This window comes from Poromitra crassiceps (assembly GCF_964638095.1).
Source record: "Poromitra crassiceps genome assembly, chromosome: 2".
Taxonomy (NCBI): domain Eukaryota; kingdom Metazoa; phylum Chordata; class Actinopteri; order Beryciformes; family Melamphaidae; genus Poromitra; species Poromitra crassiceps.
The window spans coordinates 89,028,457-89,043,556 of NC_139624.1; the positions used below are offsets into that span (position 1 = coordinate 89,028,457).

General features: G+C 42.8%; 1 protein-coding gene across 1 annotated transcript in view; it reads right to left on the bottom strand.

The window, feature by feature from the left end:
• The window catches only part of asap1b (ArfGAP with SH3 domain, ankyrin repeat and PH domain 1b), a 144,336-nt gene that overhangs the window by 8,512 nt on the left and 120,724 nt on the right, over nt 1-15,100 (bottom strand). The window contains exons 19-24 of the mRNA XM_083655321.1: nt 13,534-13,649; nt 13,374-13,441; nt 12,517-12,624; nt 9,508-9,736; nt 4,141-4,293; nt 3,497-3,575 (exon numbers count right to left, since the gene is read on the bottom strand). Coding sequence (XP_083511447.1) covers nt 3,497-3,575; nt 4,141-4,293; nt 9,508-9,736; nt 12,517-12,624; nt 13,374-13,441; nt 13,534-13,649 — 753 coding nt within the window. The remainder of the gene's footprint in view (nt 1-3,496; nt 3,576-4,140; nt 4,294-9,507; nt 9,737-12,516; nt 12,625-13,373; nt 13,442-13,533; nt 13,650-15,100) is intronic.

The following is a 15,100-nucleotide window of genomic DNA, read 5'->3' on the forward strand; positions in this document are numbered from 1 at the left end:
AGTCCATACTCTGACAGACCCACGGTTACAATACCTGCACTATTGTAGATGGGGCAGCCATCATCCAGTTGCTTAAACCAACTTCTGTAAAGACTTTCGAAGAGTATGTCAGTGTGATCTTCATTCCATATCTGAACAGAAAACTTCTGAGTGTGTCCAGGCTTGATCTGGTGTGGGAGCGCTACATACCCGAGTCTTTGAAAGGTGCTACAAGAGCAAAGCGTGGGAAAGGGGTGCAGATACGTGTGGTAGGCACGACAGCCATTCCCAGGAACTGGCACAACTTTCTCAGAGTGGACAGTAATAAGACTGAGTTGTTCTCCTTACTCTCAGATGCTCTGCTCAGGTGGTTTGTGCAGGAAGACAAACAGCTTGTTGTCACAGATGATGTGGAGGTCCTCAGCAAGCCACCACTCCCAGATCTGTCTTCAGTTACTCCATGCACACACGAGGAAGCTGATAGTCGCATGTTGTTACATGGCCCATGCAGCAAGAAATGGCCACCAGAAAATCATGATTCAAACAGTTGATACCGATGTTGTGGTACTGGCTGTGGCAGTGGCTCAGGGTCTACAGCCAGAAGATGGGCTTAGGTTGGCCTTTGGAACCGGGAAGAACTTCCGATACCTCGCAGCCCATGAGATTGCAGCAGGGCTGGGACCTGAAAAGGCACGTGCACTTCCGATGTTCCACGCATTGACGGGCTGCGACACTGTATCAAGCTTTGCTGGCCACGGGAAGAAGACAGGGTGGGCTGTCTGGGCTGTCTTTCCAGAGCTGACACATGCCCTGCTGACACTATCTTCTGCCCCAGATGACATACCACAGGAGGTAATGGCCACAATCGAGAGGTTTGTTATCCTTCTTTATGACCGAACCAGCACATGTCAAGAAATAGACAAAGCAAGAAAGAAGATGTTTGTGAAGAGGCACAATGTGCTCTCAATCCCTCCAACAAAAGCTGCCTTAGAGGAGCATGTGAAGAGAGCAGTGTATCAAGGAGGCCATGTGTGGGGTCAGATGCTGGTATCCACACCAAAACTACCTTCACCATGTGGATGGGGATGGTCACAGACATCCGAGGGGTACTATGAACCCTTCTGGACATGCCTACCAGATGCAGGCCATTCCAGCCCTAAACTTGTCTCTTGTAAATGCAAAAAGGGTTGTGTTAGGCAGTGCAAGTGCAAAAAAGCAGCATTAGACTGCACAGCTCTCTGTTACTGTGAAGGGGAGTGCTGAATAGACTTTCCTGTGATAACGTTAGATCCTAGGTTTGTCAAATCAATGTTATGACTTGTTTCGAGTATTGAGTTATGGTCTCTGAGCAATTCTGAATTTCCTGATTCAAGTTCTGAATCATAAAATATGATGTGAAACCAATATCATCCACATCACACTAATCTACACAATGTTTTATTGCAATTACTACTTTAATATTGTTATCTTTATCATTGCCGTTATCAAAAAAATAGAAAACGAAAAAAATGAAAAAATGAAAAACACAAAAAAATAATAAAATATAAAAAAATATATAGAAATACAAAAAATACATAAAAAAATACAAAAACAATAACATTGGGGGAGACAAAGACAGCCTCTACGTGGCCTCCCCTACAAGTAGCTTACAGGTCCAAAGGCCTCAAAAAGTGAAACTAATGTCTTTAACACAAATCACAATTGTTGTGGTCATCTAGCATTCATTTTGAAACAATAGTTGTCATTGGTGACACACTGAATATTTTTAGAATAACTTGGGCAACATGTGTACCAAATCTGGTGCTTTCGTCACAAAAAGCACAACGGTTTTGGTTACCTGGGCGGCCATTTTGAAAAAAAAAAAGTGTGACATATTGAAAATCCATGGGGACCAAATGTTCAAATCATTTTGGAATGCCTTTAGCTACATGTTTACCAAATCTGGTGCTTTTATTACCAAATGCAAAATTATAGTGGTTATCTGGTGGCCATTTTGAAATAAATGGTTGCCACGGGCGACAGATTACAAATCCATGATGGCTCCATATCCAAATATTTTTTGATTGTCTTTGGCTACATGTGTACCAAGTTTAGTGCTTCTTTCACAAAGTGCACAATCATTTTGCTAATCTGCCCCACTACATGGTTTTATGATGGTATTGGTTTGAAATGCGGTTTTGGAATTGTGCAATACTTGAAGTGCAATATTGAATACTGAAGTGCAATACGTGGTTAGGTAGAGTTGTTAACTCGTAGCCCAGGCTGCATCATGTCTGACTATGTTGTCCTCTTGTTTACGCGCTGTTTGTCTTCAGATGTACTGTACTGTCTGTTACGTTTGTCATTGCTCTATTGCTGCTGTACAAATGCCTAAGACAAATTTCCCTATGGGACAATAAAGTTAAACTTAAACTCAAAACTCAAAACATCACACTGGGATTACACTTGTCGTCACACTAGGATTACATATGATGAGGTCACTAGGACTTTTGGGGGATTCTCTATCCTAGTCCGAGCAGATGACCACGGAGTCATTATGCCAAAGGACTAGTTGCCATGCTGCCATGCCATCAGAATTAGTTGCCATACCGTTTCATGCCATAGATCTTATCGCTCTGCCATACTTGAATAAAGCTTGCTGTTAACTCTACCCTCTGGTCTCTCATGATTGAAATGGTGGTCTCGACCTAGTTTCAAGATGAAGACCAGACACGCTGCCTCGCATCATATGTAATCCTAGTGTGACGACAAGTGTAATCCTAGTGTGATGTCCATGTGACGCACTTGCCAATATGACGCCGGTAATGTCGTCAATGCCGAGGCTATGACGTGGCAGTACTTATAGCCACGCTCAGCGTGTCATCGTCCTCTTTCCCTGATCTTCTGGTCGCTGTACCTGAGCTGATCGCATCCCATTCTCTGGAGCTGTGTTTCGCCCCACCCACCTCCCCAGTCCACCACCAATGTCTTGACTCCTGAAGAAACACAGCTTTCAGAGAATGGGATGCGATCAGCTCAGGTACAGCGACCAGAAGATCAGGGAAAGAGGACGATGACACGCTGAGCGTGGCTATAAGTACTGCCACGTCATAGCCTCGGCACTGACAACATTATCGGCGTCATATAGGCAAGTGCGTCACACGGACATCACACTGGGATTACACTTGTCGTCACACTAGGATTACATATGATGTGAGGCAGCGTGTCTGGTCTTCATCTTGAAACTAGGTCGAGACCACCATTTCAATCATGAGAGACCAGAGGGTAGAGTTAACAGCAAGCTTTATTCAAGTATGGCAGAGCGATAAGATCTATGGCATGGGACGGTATGGCAACTAATTCTGATGGCATGGCAGCATGGCGACTAGTTCTTTGGCGTAATGACTCCGCGCTAAGATGCCTCTCTTCTTGAGGTGAGAGAGGGCATCTGCTCGGACTAGAATAGAGAATCCCCCAAAAGGGATGACAAAACTATGGGACAGATTAGCCTTCAAACATCACCACTATTTAACGGTACCTTTGCTGCTGTGGAATGCCTTCAAACTTATTAGATATAGGAGACATCTTGCTGATGGGAGGAGGGGTGGAGTCACTTCCTGAAATATTGACATTGATGAAGAGAAACAGATTATTCAGCACCAACACAGAGCACTAACACAGAGCACCAACACAGAGCACTAACCAATGCACTCATTTCATAGAAATGTAGAAATAAAGAAACTTGCTATGATGGTCCAAAAACACAAAAACATAATGGAGGGGGAGTTTTCTGGCTGAGCTTTCCATAAGCCTGTATGGCTGAAAGCTGAGGTTGTTGTGCAATAAAGAAATCCATGATTAATTGAGTCGTTGAGAGTGACACAAAATACAGGAAAAAACAGAGAGGACAAATGATAGCAAGTGTAATAACATAAAAAAACAAAGATAGCTGGACACAGGATTGCCAAATAAATTCTAAAATGACCAAGTTGTATTTGATTTCTCTGCATCTATCTCCAAATTTCAGCTACATTTTCTGTCCAGTGTAGATCGACTGGACTTTAAAACAACATAATTTTTCCCAATGCAGAACGGTCAACACACTCCTCATGCACTGGAGAATCATGCTAGGCTAGCAGCAGGCTTAATCCACACCCTACTGTATGTGTGCTTGTGTCTCACCCCCAGTCAAGCCCCCTTTACTGTGAGAGAGCGGGCTGGGTGGGTCAGACAGGGTGCGTTTGTGTCCAGGAGGGGGGGGTGGAGGCCTCTTCTTGGACAGGGTGGAGCTGCCTCCTGGGGTGAGTGTAGAGGGAGGGCCGGAGGAGGGAGCAGCTGGAGGAGTGATACATAAAACACATGAGGCGACAGGGAGCATGATGGGTACCGATCAGAATCTGCTACCCTCAAATACCCACAGGAGGGTCAAGAAATAGAAAGAGGGCAAAGAAACGGAGAAGCTACTGTACTGTCTTGCTGTCAGGAAGAGGTTCAAGAGATTTGCAGGACAAAATATGAGACATATTAGGACAAAATCAATGCACGTAAAATACATATAAAAGAAGAGCATACTGACGGGCACAAATATTATGCAGGAATGTCTGGACGGGAATACAAAAAATGAAAAGAGACACTGTGATTATGGTGTGTGATTGTGTGTGTGCACCTTTCTGGGTGTGTATTTTCGAGATGGACCAGTTTGTCTGCCTGTGCCTATTGGTGGTCTGCAGTCTAAAGAAAGCACTTATCAGAGGTTGCTAACGATCTAAGAGTAAAGTAGAGCGAAACCACACTGGGCGAAAAGGGCCAGAATCCATAAATATTACGATTGGATATCGCAGAGATTCTCAAGAGAATACGGACCATTTCTGATGCATATTCTGACATTTGTTGGTCAAATATGCACTCAATACACATTGTGAGGACATAAGTATACTAGGATACCAGGATTATTTATGTCATGTATGTGTTCCAAATGACCTTGTGTCATGTCTGGAAATATCCAGCTCGATAGCTTTTCTATAATACTGATTCAGTTAATATATGACTGAAAATCATATTGTTATATTATATATTATATTATATATAGTTTGTTATATTGTTGATTCTCTGGAGAATACCGGCCATTTCCAATGCATATTCAGAGTTTTGTTGGCATACCATGTCAAATATGGATGAAAGATAGCAGCTAATAGAGAGCTCAGCCAGAGGAGAGTCAGCTGTGGTCAAACTTTACAGCTCAGCGATGGCGGCGCTTGATTCTAATGTGATGAAAATGCATGTCAGCGTGAAGTAATGAAGCAGCTATAGCCTACATAAATAATGAAGCAGCTATAGCCTACATGGTCACATGGTTCAGTTCAAGACGCCACCACCCTGCCAGACTGAGCAGTAAAGGAGGGCAGGGATAAGTGTATATGGGCACAGAGCCGAGTAAGGGGGAGAACATAAAAACAGGATATTCACTGATGTATGGTCGAGTGCCAGCCAGTGTGGCGTAGTGCGAGTGAGAGCCAAGGAATGCCAAGTGTGGAGCTGAAAGAATAGAGGGAAAAAAGAGAAAGAAAGAGCGAGATGAGGAGTGTGGGAGAGAATCTATGTCAGTCTTATAGAGCGGCTCACACACACACACACACACACACTATAAAATAACAAGATGAATCTATGTCAGTCTTATAGAGCGGCTCCCACACTATAAAATAACAAGATTAATCTATGTCAGTCTTATAGAGCGGCTCCCACACACACACTATAAAATAACAAGATTAATCTATGTCAGTCTTATAGAGCGGCTCACACACACACACACACACACACACACACACACACACAATAAAATAACAAAATGAATCTATGTCAGTCTTATAGAGCGACTCACACACTATAAAATAACAAGATGAATCTATGTCAGTCTTATAGAGCGGCTCCCACACTATAAAATAACAAGATGAATCTATGTCAGTCTTATAGAGCGACTCACACACTATAAAATAAGATGAATCTATGTCAGTCTTATAGAGCGGCTCCCACACACACACTATAAAATAACAAGATGAATCTATGTCAGTCTTATAGAGCGACTCCCACACACACACTATAAAATAACAAGATGGATCTATGTCAGTCTTATAGAGCGACTCCCACACACACACTATAAAATAACAAGATTAATCTATGTCAGTCTTATAGAGCGGCTCACACACACACACACACACACACACACACACACACACTATAAAATAACAAGATGAATCTATGTCAGTCTTATAGAGCGACTCACACACTATAAAATAACAAGGTGAATCTATGTCAGTCTTATAGAGCGGCTCCCACACTATAAAATAACAAGATTAATCTATGTCAGTCTTATAGAGCGGCTCCCACACTATAAAATAACAAGGTGAATCTATGTCAGTCTTATAGAGCGGCTCCCACACTATAAAATAACAAGATGAATCTATGTCAGTCTTATAGAGCGGCTCACACACTATAAAATAACAAGACGAATCTATGTCAGTCTTATAGAGCGGCTCCCACACACACACTATAAAATAAGATGAATCTATGTCAGTCTTATAGAGCGGCTCCCACACACACACTATAAAATAACAAGATGAATCTATGTCAGTCTTATAGAGCGGCTCCTCCCACACTATAAAATAACAAGATGAATCTATGTCAGTCTTATAGAGCGGCTCCCACACTATAAAATAACAAGATGAATCTATGTCAGTCTTATAGAGCGGCTCCCACACACACACTATAAAATAACAAGATGAATCTATGTCAGTCTTATAGAGCGGCTCCCACACACACACTATAAAATAACAAGATGAATCTATGTCAGTCTTATAGAGCGACTCCCACACACACACACTATAAAATAACAAGATGAATCTATGTCAGTCTTATAGAGCGGCTCCCACACTATAAAATAACAAGATGGATCTATGTCAGTCTTATAGAGCGGCTCCCACACTATAAAATAACAAGATGAATCTATGTCAGTCTTATAGAGCGGCTCCCACACTATAAAATAACAAGATGAATCTATGTCAGTCTTATAGAGCGGCTCCCACACTATAAAATAACAAGATGAATCTATGTCAGTCTTAAGCTGTGTTCACACCGATATATTTATTTTTCTCTCTGTCGCTCGATTCAACCCTTTGGAATCGCTCTGTCGCTGTGTTTAAATCGCTCGTCAACAGGCACAATAATTGACGGACATCTGGGGGCTATAACGTTACGCAATGCCATGATATTTGTCCTCTATGAGCCACCATAGTTGTTTACAAGCTAAGCCTATCAGCGTGCTCCTAAAGCGAGCTCTATACCGGTAGTACAGACTTCACTTCATGTCAGCTGTCAGCCTGTCAATCAGCTGTCAATGCGGTTTGTTGCCACACAATAAACCAGCAGTTTGTTCCAAGCCAGTGTGATCCTTGACTCACTATCACACGGCAGCCAATCAGCGTTGAACAGCGAGCGACTGATGCCAGCGTAATTTCGCTCGTTTTGGGATATTTCATCTCGGGCGACGAGCAAATTTTCTCCCTATCGCTCTGTCTCTGTCGCTCGGACGCCCAGCGATTTTTCTCCTGGGTGAATATACGCAGAATCGCTCGTTTGCATTGACTTTGTATGTAAACTCGTAATAGGTCGGTGTGAACGTAGCTTTATAGAGCGGCTCACACACTATAAAATAACAAGATGAATCTATGTCAGTCTTATAGAGCGGCTCACACACACACTGTAAAATAACAAGATTAATCTATGTCAGTCTTTAGAGCGGCTCCCCCCCCCACACACACACACACACACACACACTATAAAATAAGATTAAATCTTATGAGTGGCAAGCAAAGAAAAAGAGGAGAGAAGGCACAAAGCTAGCCTTGGGTGGGCAAGGCTGTTAGGAGTTAGCATATTATTCTGCCTGGAAAACAAGGTCCATGTGTGTTTTTCAGTTTTGCAAAAAGTGGAAAAACGGCACTTGTTTCCAATGCTATTTCACTCGTTTCAGGTATTTTCTAGAAACAAGTGTCAATATCTCCAAACAAAGTAGAATAACACAGCTCACTCCAGTATCAAGAAAGTGACACTTAATTCAAGACCATTCTTGCACCAAGTTGGTTAACATTGAAAACAGGTGAAATTATTTCACCCTACTGGCAAATTATCTCTCTTTTAAGAAAACAGATTTTAACTTAAAAGTAAAATTAATGGCTTAAATGACTTGTTAAGATGGATATATTTGCAGTGTAAGCTTCTAGAATGTGGCGTTTTCAACAATGTACTGTTTTTATGCAGTGTTTACAGCTTGTGAATGTTAGTGTTTAAACTCCTACTCAGAGGGAGGAAGGTTGTTTTTTCATTATAATACTGCAGACACGGGCAAGTGAAGCGTACACTGTTTGTATAAAGTGTCACGGCTAATGATGGAGAAGTGTGATGGACCTTTAACTACTGTCTGCCTGTGTGTCCAATTTCCCTTTCACGTTGCTTGACCAAGCCTGGCCAACCTTATCCTGCCCTTCTCCGGCAGCCATCTTTTTTTCCTGAAGCGTCTTTGTGTAAGCAATCTTAATGACACCTGCTTCCCGCCCGCTGATCTGTGTGTTGACAAATTGCATTCCACTGCAGGGTGTGTGTGTGTGTGTGTACATTGGATTTACTGACAGATTTACATCAAGTAAGGACATTCTTTCCAGAAGACTGACTACAGCGTATTGTTCTGTATCTATTCCTGTCTTAGATATGATCAAACATTAACATACATTTATGACACAGTATAGTTTCACTGTCTATCGTCCCTCATTCACAGTAAAGCAAATAAACTTTACACTACTGTATTTGCATTCCGGCCTGACATTTGCAAAAGAGACATTAACTGTGCATTATCTCATACTGAATTCAGCGACTGAATTCTGATAATCTGATAATCACGGTTCCCATACCTTCTTAAACATCAATTTCAAGGACTTTTCCACATGCAATTCCCTCAAATTCAACGACCCAACAAGGCCGTAATTTGAGACACGGATGAAGGTTAATTACTGTAACACTGAGAATGTTTATAATGAGAACTAGCAGCTTTAGAGAAGCTCACAGACAACTATTAAAAGATAGCCTGATTTCAGTCTGAATTGTCAAGTCGTTACACTCCATTTCCTTCTACAGAAGCAGTTAACTCAGTGGAGTGGGTGGATTCTACAGAAGCAGTTAAATCAGTGGAGTGGGTGATTCAAAGGTCTAGGCAAAATACAAAGAGAAAGAGGCTTGAATGTGTGAACACTGCTGTGCTGTTAAAAAAAAAAAGTATCAAAAGAACTTCAATTTCTATTCTTGCACAAAATAGATTAATTCAAGCACTTTCAATGACCCGTGTCTATTTCTGCCTATTTTCAAAAACTTTCAAGGCCTTGATTTTTTCCTTCTAAAAATGCACAAACTTTCAGGGACCCATGGTAACCCTGGATAATAGTGTGGGGGTTGTTGTCTGGATGTGAATGTGGGGCCCAAATACATGGAAGTGTCGAGTCTGACCTTTGCCTTGGTTCCTGGGGGGCAGCGGGGGTCCGTCGGCCACAGGGGAGCAGGTGAGGTCGGTGGAGGCGCTGTACATCTGGTTGGTGAATGCGCTGTAGGACAGGCGCTGCTGCTTATCCCTGTGGCTGATAAAGCCTGGCAGGGACAGCTTGTCATGGGGGGACAGGCTGGATGAGTGGCAGAAGCTTTGGGGCCTGGGGGAGCGGTCCTTCTTGATAGGACTGGGCTGGACAGGGACGTGAGACAGGCGAGATGGTTAGACACGGATTGGATAAGATGTACAGTTTGGGGGGACACTTTTATCCAGAGCACCGTACAATACCACCGGTGCGTGCGTTTTAGTTTTGGTTTAGAATGATTAGCTCCAGTGGGAATTAAGCCCCTAACCCTGGCAGTGTTAAAGACAAAATCTACCCTTGCATGGTCTTATACTATTAGATCACTGTGTGATGTGTGGTGTGTGTGTGTGTGTGTGTGTGTGTGTGTGTGTGTGTGTGTGTGTGTGTGTGTGTGTGTGTGTGTGTGTGTGTGTGTGTGTGATGTTCTCTGGGTTCCAGGGGTTATTTTGTGATGAAGTATTGATTTGCAATGTACTTATTTTTTGGTGTAGCCACCTCTACTCCAGCAGTGTTGTAGTCAAGTCACTACATCTCAAGTCTGAGTCGAGTCTCAAGTCCCCCGTGTTGGAGTCCGAGGTCCAAGTCACCAAAGAAGAGTCCAAGTCGAGTCCCCATTACCCGAGTCCGAGTCCAGAGTTACTGAACATGAGCATGAATCCACATGTCGGTGGAACACACATGCCTGCCCTTGCACAAAATTGAATAATGTCATAATATAGCGATCAATAAGCCAAATGATTAGTGCCTATTACAAAAAGGGGCGGCTGTGGCTCAGGAGGTTGTTCACTAATCGCTTTGGATAAAAAAGGTTGGTGGTTCGATCCCCAGCTCCTCCAGTCAGGATGTCGAAGTGTCCTTGAACAAGATACTGAACCCTAAATTGCTCCTGATGGCTGTGCCCGCACCCTGCGTGGTAGCTTGCCGCCACCGGTGTATGAATGTGTGTGAATGGGTGAATGTAGGCACATTGTAAAGCGCTTTAGATGAAAGCGCTGTATAAATGCAGTCCATTTACCATTTACAAAACTAAGAAAAACAAAAAAACAGTCTTCATCAATTAACAAGTCCGAGTCCTCGTCTCCAACTTCTGAGTTTGAATGCATGAATGCTCGAGTCCAAGTCCAAGTCTGACTCATTGGTGCTCAAGTCCAAGTTGAGTCACGAGTCCTGAAAAGGCGAGTCTGAGTCCTGGAGTCGAGTACTACAACACTGTTTCCCAGAATGACTTTTGACAACCTGGCACAGACTGAACGTGTTGCAAGGTGGACATATGTGTGTATAAATGTGTTGCAGGTGGCTAGCCAACCAGTTTGTGACATTTTATAATGTCAATGTATAATATGACACACTATTTCCACACTCAGCGGTCCTGGTGGAGGATCCCTATTCAAATGCTGTTGCATGCCGTATGGTGGAGGATCCCTATTCAAATGCTGTTGCTGCCGTATCGCATCATTTTGTTTGGTGACTGATTGTTGGCTAGTTAGATGGAGGTAGGCTTGTTCTCAGTGGCGTGCCTGACCAAGTTGGTGCCCTAGGCAAGATTTTTGCTGGTGCCCCCCCCTCCCCCCAAGAAAATATAATAAAAATTATATCGCAGCTAATTCCACCACTGCAGTGCAGGCTCAGAATCACCCAGTGGCGCTGGAAGTAGTTTTAGGTAGGGGGTGCTGTAAGGTAGGGACTCTCGGTGCTGCCCGCGAGGGCAGCGCCGAAGAAAATTTTACGTTTTTTGGACTTTCATCCATATTTAGAAGAATATTTAATTTTAAATTAACATTAGGATTATACTGTTGTGATGTCATTATTCAGTATCTTCTCCTTTTCTCACTCACTTTCATGTAAGCACCTGCTCTCCCTTTAGTCGTTTTACACTACAACAGACAGCAACACAGGCATAAACACTGAACTCATTATTATTATTATGGAAAACCAGATTATGATGAAAATCAAACACTTTTGAAGAGAGAGCGTATGAAATAAGATTAGAGCTGGGAAGCACAAACTGTTTTTTAATGCATCTTGTTGGTGGTATAAACACAAGACAGCCAAATCCAACAATTTCAAAAATCCCATTTCTTGCCACCAGGGGGTGCTGCAGCACCCTCAGCACCCACCTTCCAGCTCCCTTCCCCCACTCTGGGAAAAAGCTCCGAGCAGGTAGAAGGGGGTGCGGCGGTGGGTGGGGTGGTTTGGATTAGGGACCATGGTGAAAGTGCTGCAGCCCAGGCAGCCAGAAAGCCAGAATTAGAAAAATGATTTCACTATTATTTAAAGACTTAAGACGTTGTTCTGCTTATTTTTTGTCTACTATTGTAAAATAATAGTAGGCCTATTATCATGAAAAAGTATTTGTAAAATTTTTTTTTTTTTTTACCCTCTCTCGCGCCCCTAACGGCTCAAGCGCCCCTAGCATTTGCCTAGTTCGCCTAATGGACGGCACGCCACTGCTTGTTCTCTGGAAAGCCCTTTGAGGCATACATGTAATGAAGGGCTATATAACTTGACTTGACTTGACGTTGGAATTAAATGGAATGGAATTATACAATTATAACGTTGGAACAGTCATGCCCCAAATGCACCATGTTTTGTGGCATTGCATTATGGTCTATTGAGGCTACTGGAATGAAAAAGGACAATAGTTTTTCTGCCTCTTCTACAATAGATTGCTCAAGCTCATTTCCCACTGATGTTGTAGTTGTAAAATGTTCTGCAATAAAACTCCAAATCAAACCACGGGAGGAAGAGAAACACCATTAAACAACAGAGGATTGCCACCGGGTCGAAAACTGAATCATGGGTAATTTGCATTCAAATTTTAAATAGCATTAATTTAGATTTGAATGGGTTCCAGTTAAAATAAGCAAATCTGATGCTCTGTTCCAACCTTGTCATCTAGGTCGTCATCACTCTCGTCCATCTCCTCCAGTCTCAGGCTCCACTCATACTCCACATGGATGTGGGGGTTGAATTTCCCCTCTGCAGCCTGCACAAGCTGTCACGCGCACGCACACACACACGCACACACACGCGCACACACACACACACACACACACACACACACACACACACACACACACACACACACACAAATCAGTTACACACGCCTAGCAAACTAGCTACAATCCCCTTCCAATACTATATGATACCATAAATATCACAAACATAAATTACATTGAAGATTGCTTTCATGAATGCACACTGCTCTCATATTAGCGTTTACAGAAAATGTGAATCAACAATTACTACCAAACTGTTGTCACTGAAGCCTGAGGCTAGACACAGACCTTTGACTGCCATCTAGTGGCATGATCAACTCCTGTCTGATCTGCCAGTGTACACTACGCTGCATTGCATTTCATTTACCTGGTTCTATGTTCCCCAGTCATGGGTTGAATCAGCAATCTTTATTGACCACTAACATCTATTCTGATACAGCTATATATGTTTTTCCCCCATTTTTCTTTCTGTAGTCGTTATGCAATTGTGATAATGACAATCAATGGTACAATGTCATTGTTGTGTTGTGTGATGGGGACAGTGTCATTGCATTGCCATGTCACGTTGTCATTATTGTTGTTGTGATGATTCTGTTGTTGATTAGTGTATTGTTATGTCATTATTGTTGTTGTGGTGATGATTGTGTTGTTGATTAGTGTATTGTTACTATATATAAAAAACTGTATTCTGAAGTCCTGGGCTGCAGTTGGGCCAGCCTGTTTTCTGCCAATGGGAAATACTTACTGCCTCCTCACACTGAATGTTCCTCAGTCGCCTGGCAACATCCAGTGCTGTCTCTCCATTCTGATTGGCTGAGGGAGTGAGGATGATCAAGCGTTAGTCTGACACGTACATAGAGGCCACATTAACGAGAGCATGAACCTATAGGCATCACGTGACTCACTGATGTCAGTAGCCGGCTTGCCCCTCAGCAGTAGCTTGAGGCACTCGTGCTTCTCGTACATGCAGCAGTAATGCAGGGCGGTGTTCCCATACTCCGTCTGCTTATCCAGGTTACCACTGTGGAAAACAAGCCCACATGTACGCGCACGCACACACGCGCACGCACGCACACACACATGGATGTACGTACGCACGCGCGCGCGCACACACACACACACACACCACACACACACACACACACACACACACACACACACACACACACACACACACACACACACACACACATTATATATATATTCAAGACAGGGTCGCAAGCCCGAGGGCATTTTCCACAGTCGTGGGGGCGGCCTAGGGTTAATGTGATGTATCATTACCCAGGCTGCCTTGATTTAACACGACTGCTGAGAAAAAGGTTGTAGCCAACCATTTTTAAACACAAGATCTGCCCTTTTTCCCCCAGTCCGGACTGAGCTACCATATCAACAGTGAAGTAAATAAGGTGAAATGCTTGTAGATGATAGTAGAAATTAGCTAATAACGTCATAATCATGAGAACAGAAAAGTGGGCTACATACAGTAGGAACACATGTTAGGGGTCATAAATAAATAAAATATAAAAACTCAGCAGCACACCGCTTTGAGAAACAAGCTGACCTGCTCTCTGCTGAAGCGTCTTCACTTATGGTGCAAAACACACTTCACACTACAATGTTCAAAGCAGCAAATAAGCATCTTCAGTTACGGTGCAAAACACACTTCACACTACAATGTTCAAAGCAGCAAATAAGCATCTTCAGTTACGGTGCAAAACACTCTTCACACTACAATGTTCAAAGCAGCAAATAAGCATCTTCAGTTACGGTGCAAAACACACTTCACACTACAATGTTCAAAGCAGCAAATAAGCGTCTTCACTTATGGTGCAAAACACTCTTCACACTACAATGTTCAAAGCAGCAAATAAGCATCTTCAGTTACGGTGCAAAACACTCTTCACACTACAATGTTCAAAGCAGCAAATAAGCATCTTCACTTATGGTGCAAAACACTCTTCACACTACAATGTTCAAAGCAGCAAATAAGCATCTTCAGTTACGGTGCAAAACACACTTCACACTACAATGTTCAAAGCAGCAAATAAGCATCTTCAGTTACGGTGCAAAACACTCTTCACACTACAATGTTCAAAGCAGCAAATAAGCATCTTCAGTTACGGTGCAAAACACACTTCACACTACAATGTTCAAAGCAGCAAATAAGCGTCTTCACTTATGGTGCAAAACACTCTTCACACTACAATGTTCAAAGCAGCAAATAAGCATCTTCAGTTACGGTGCAAAACACTCTTCACACTACAATGTTCAAAGCAGCAAATAAGCATCTTCAGTTACGGTGCAAAACACACTTCACACTACAATGTTCAAAGCAGCAAATAAGCATCTTCAGTTACGGTGCAAAACACACTTCACACTACAATGTTCAAAGCAGCAAATAAGCGTCTTCACTTATGGTGCAAAACACACTTCACACTACAATGTTCAAAGCAGCAAATAAGCATCTTCAGT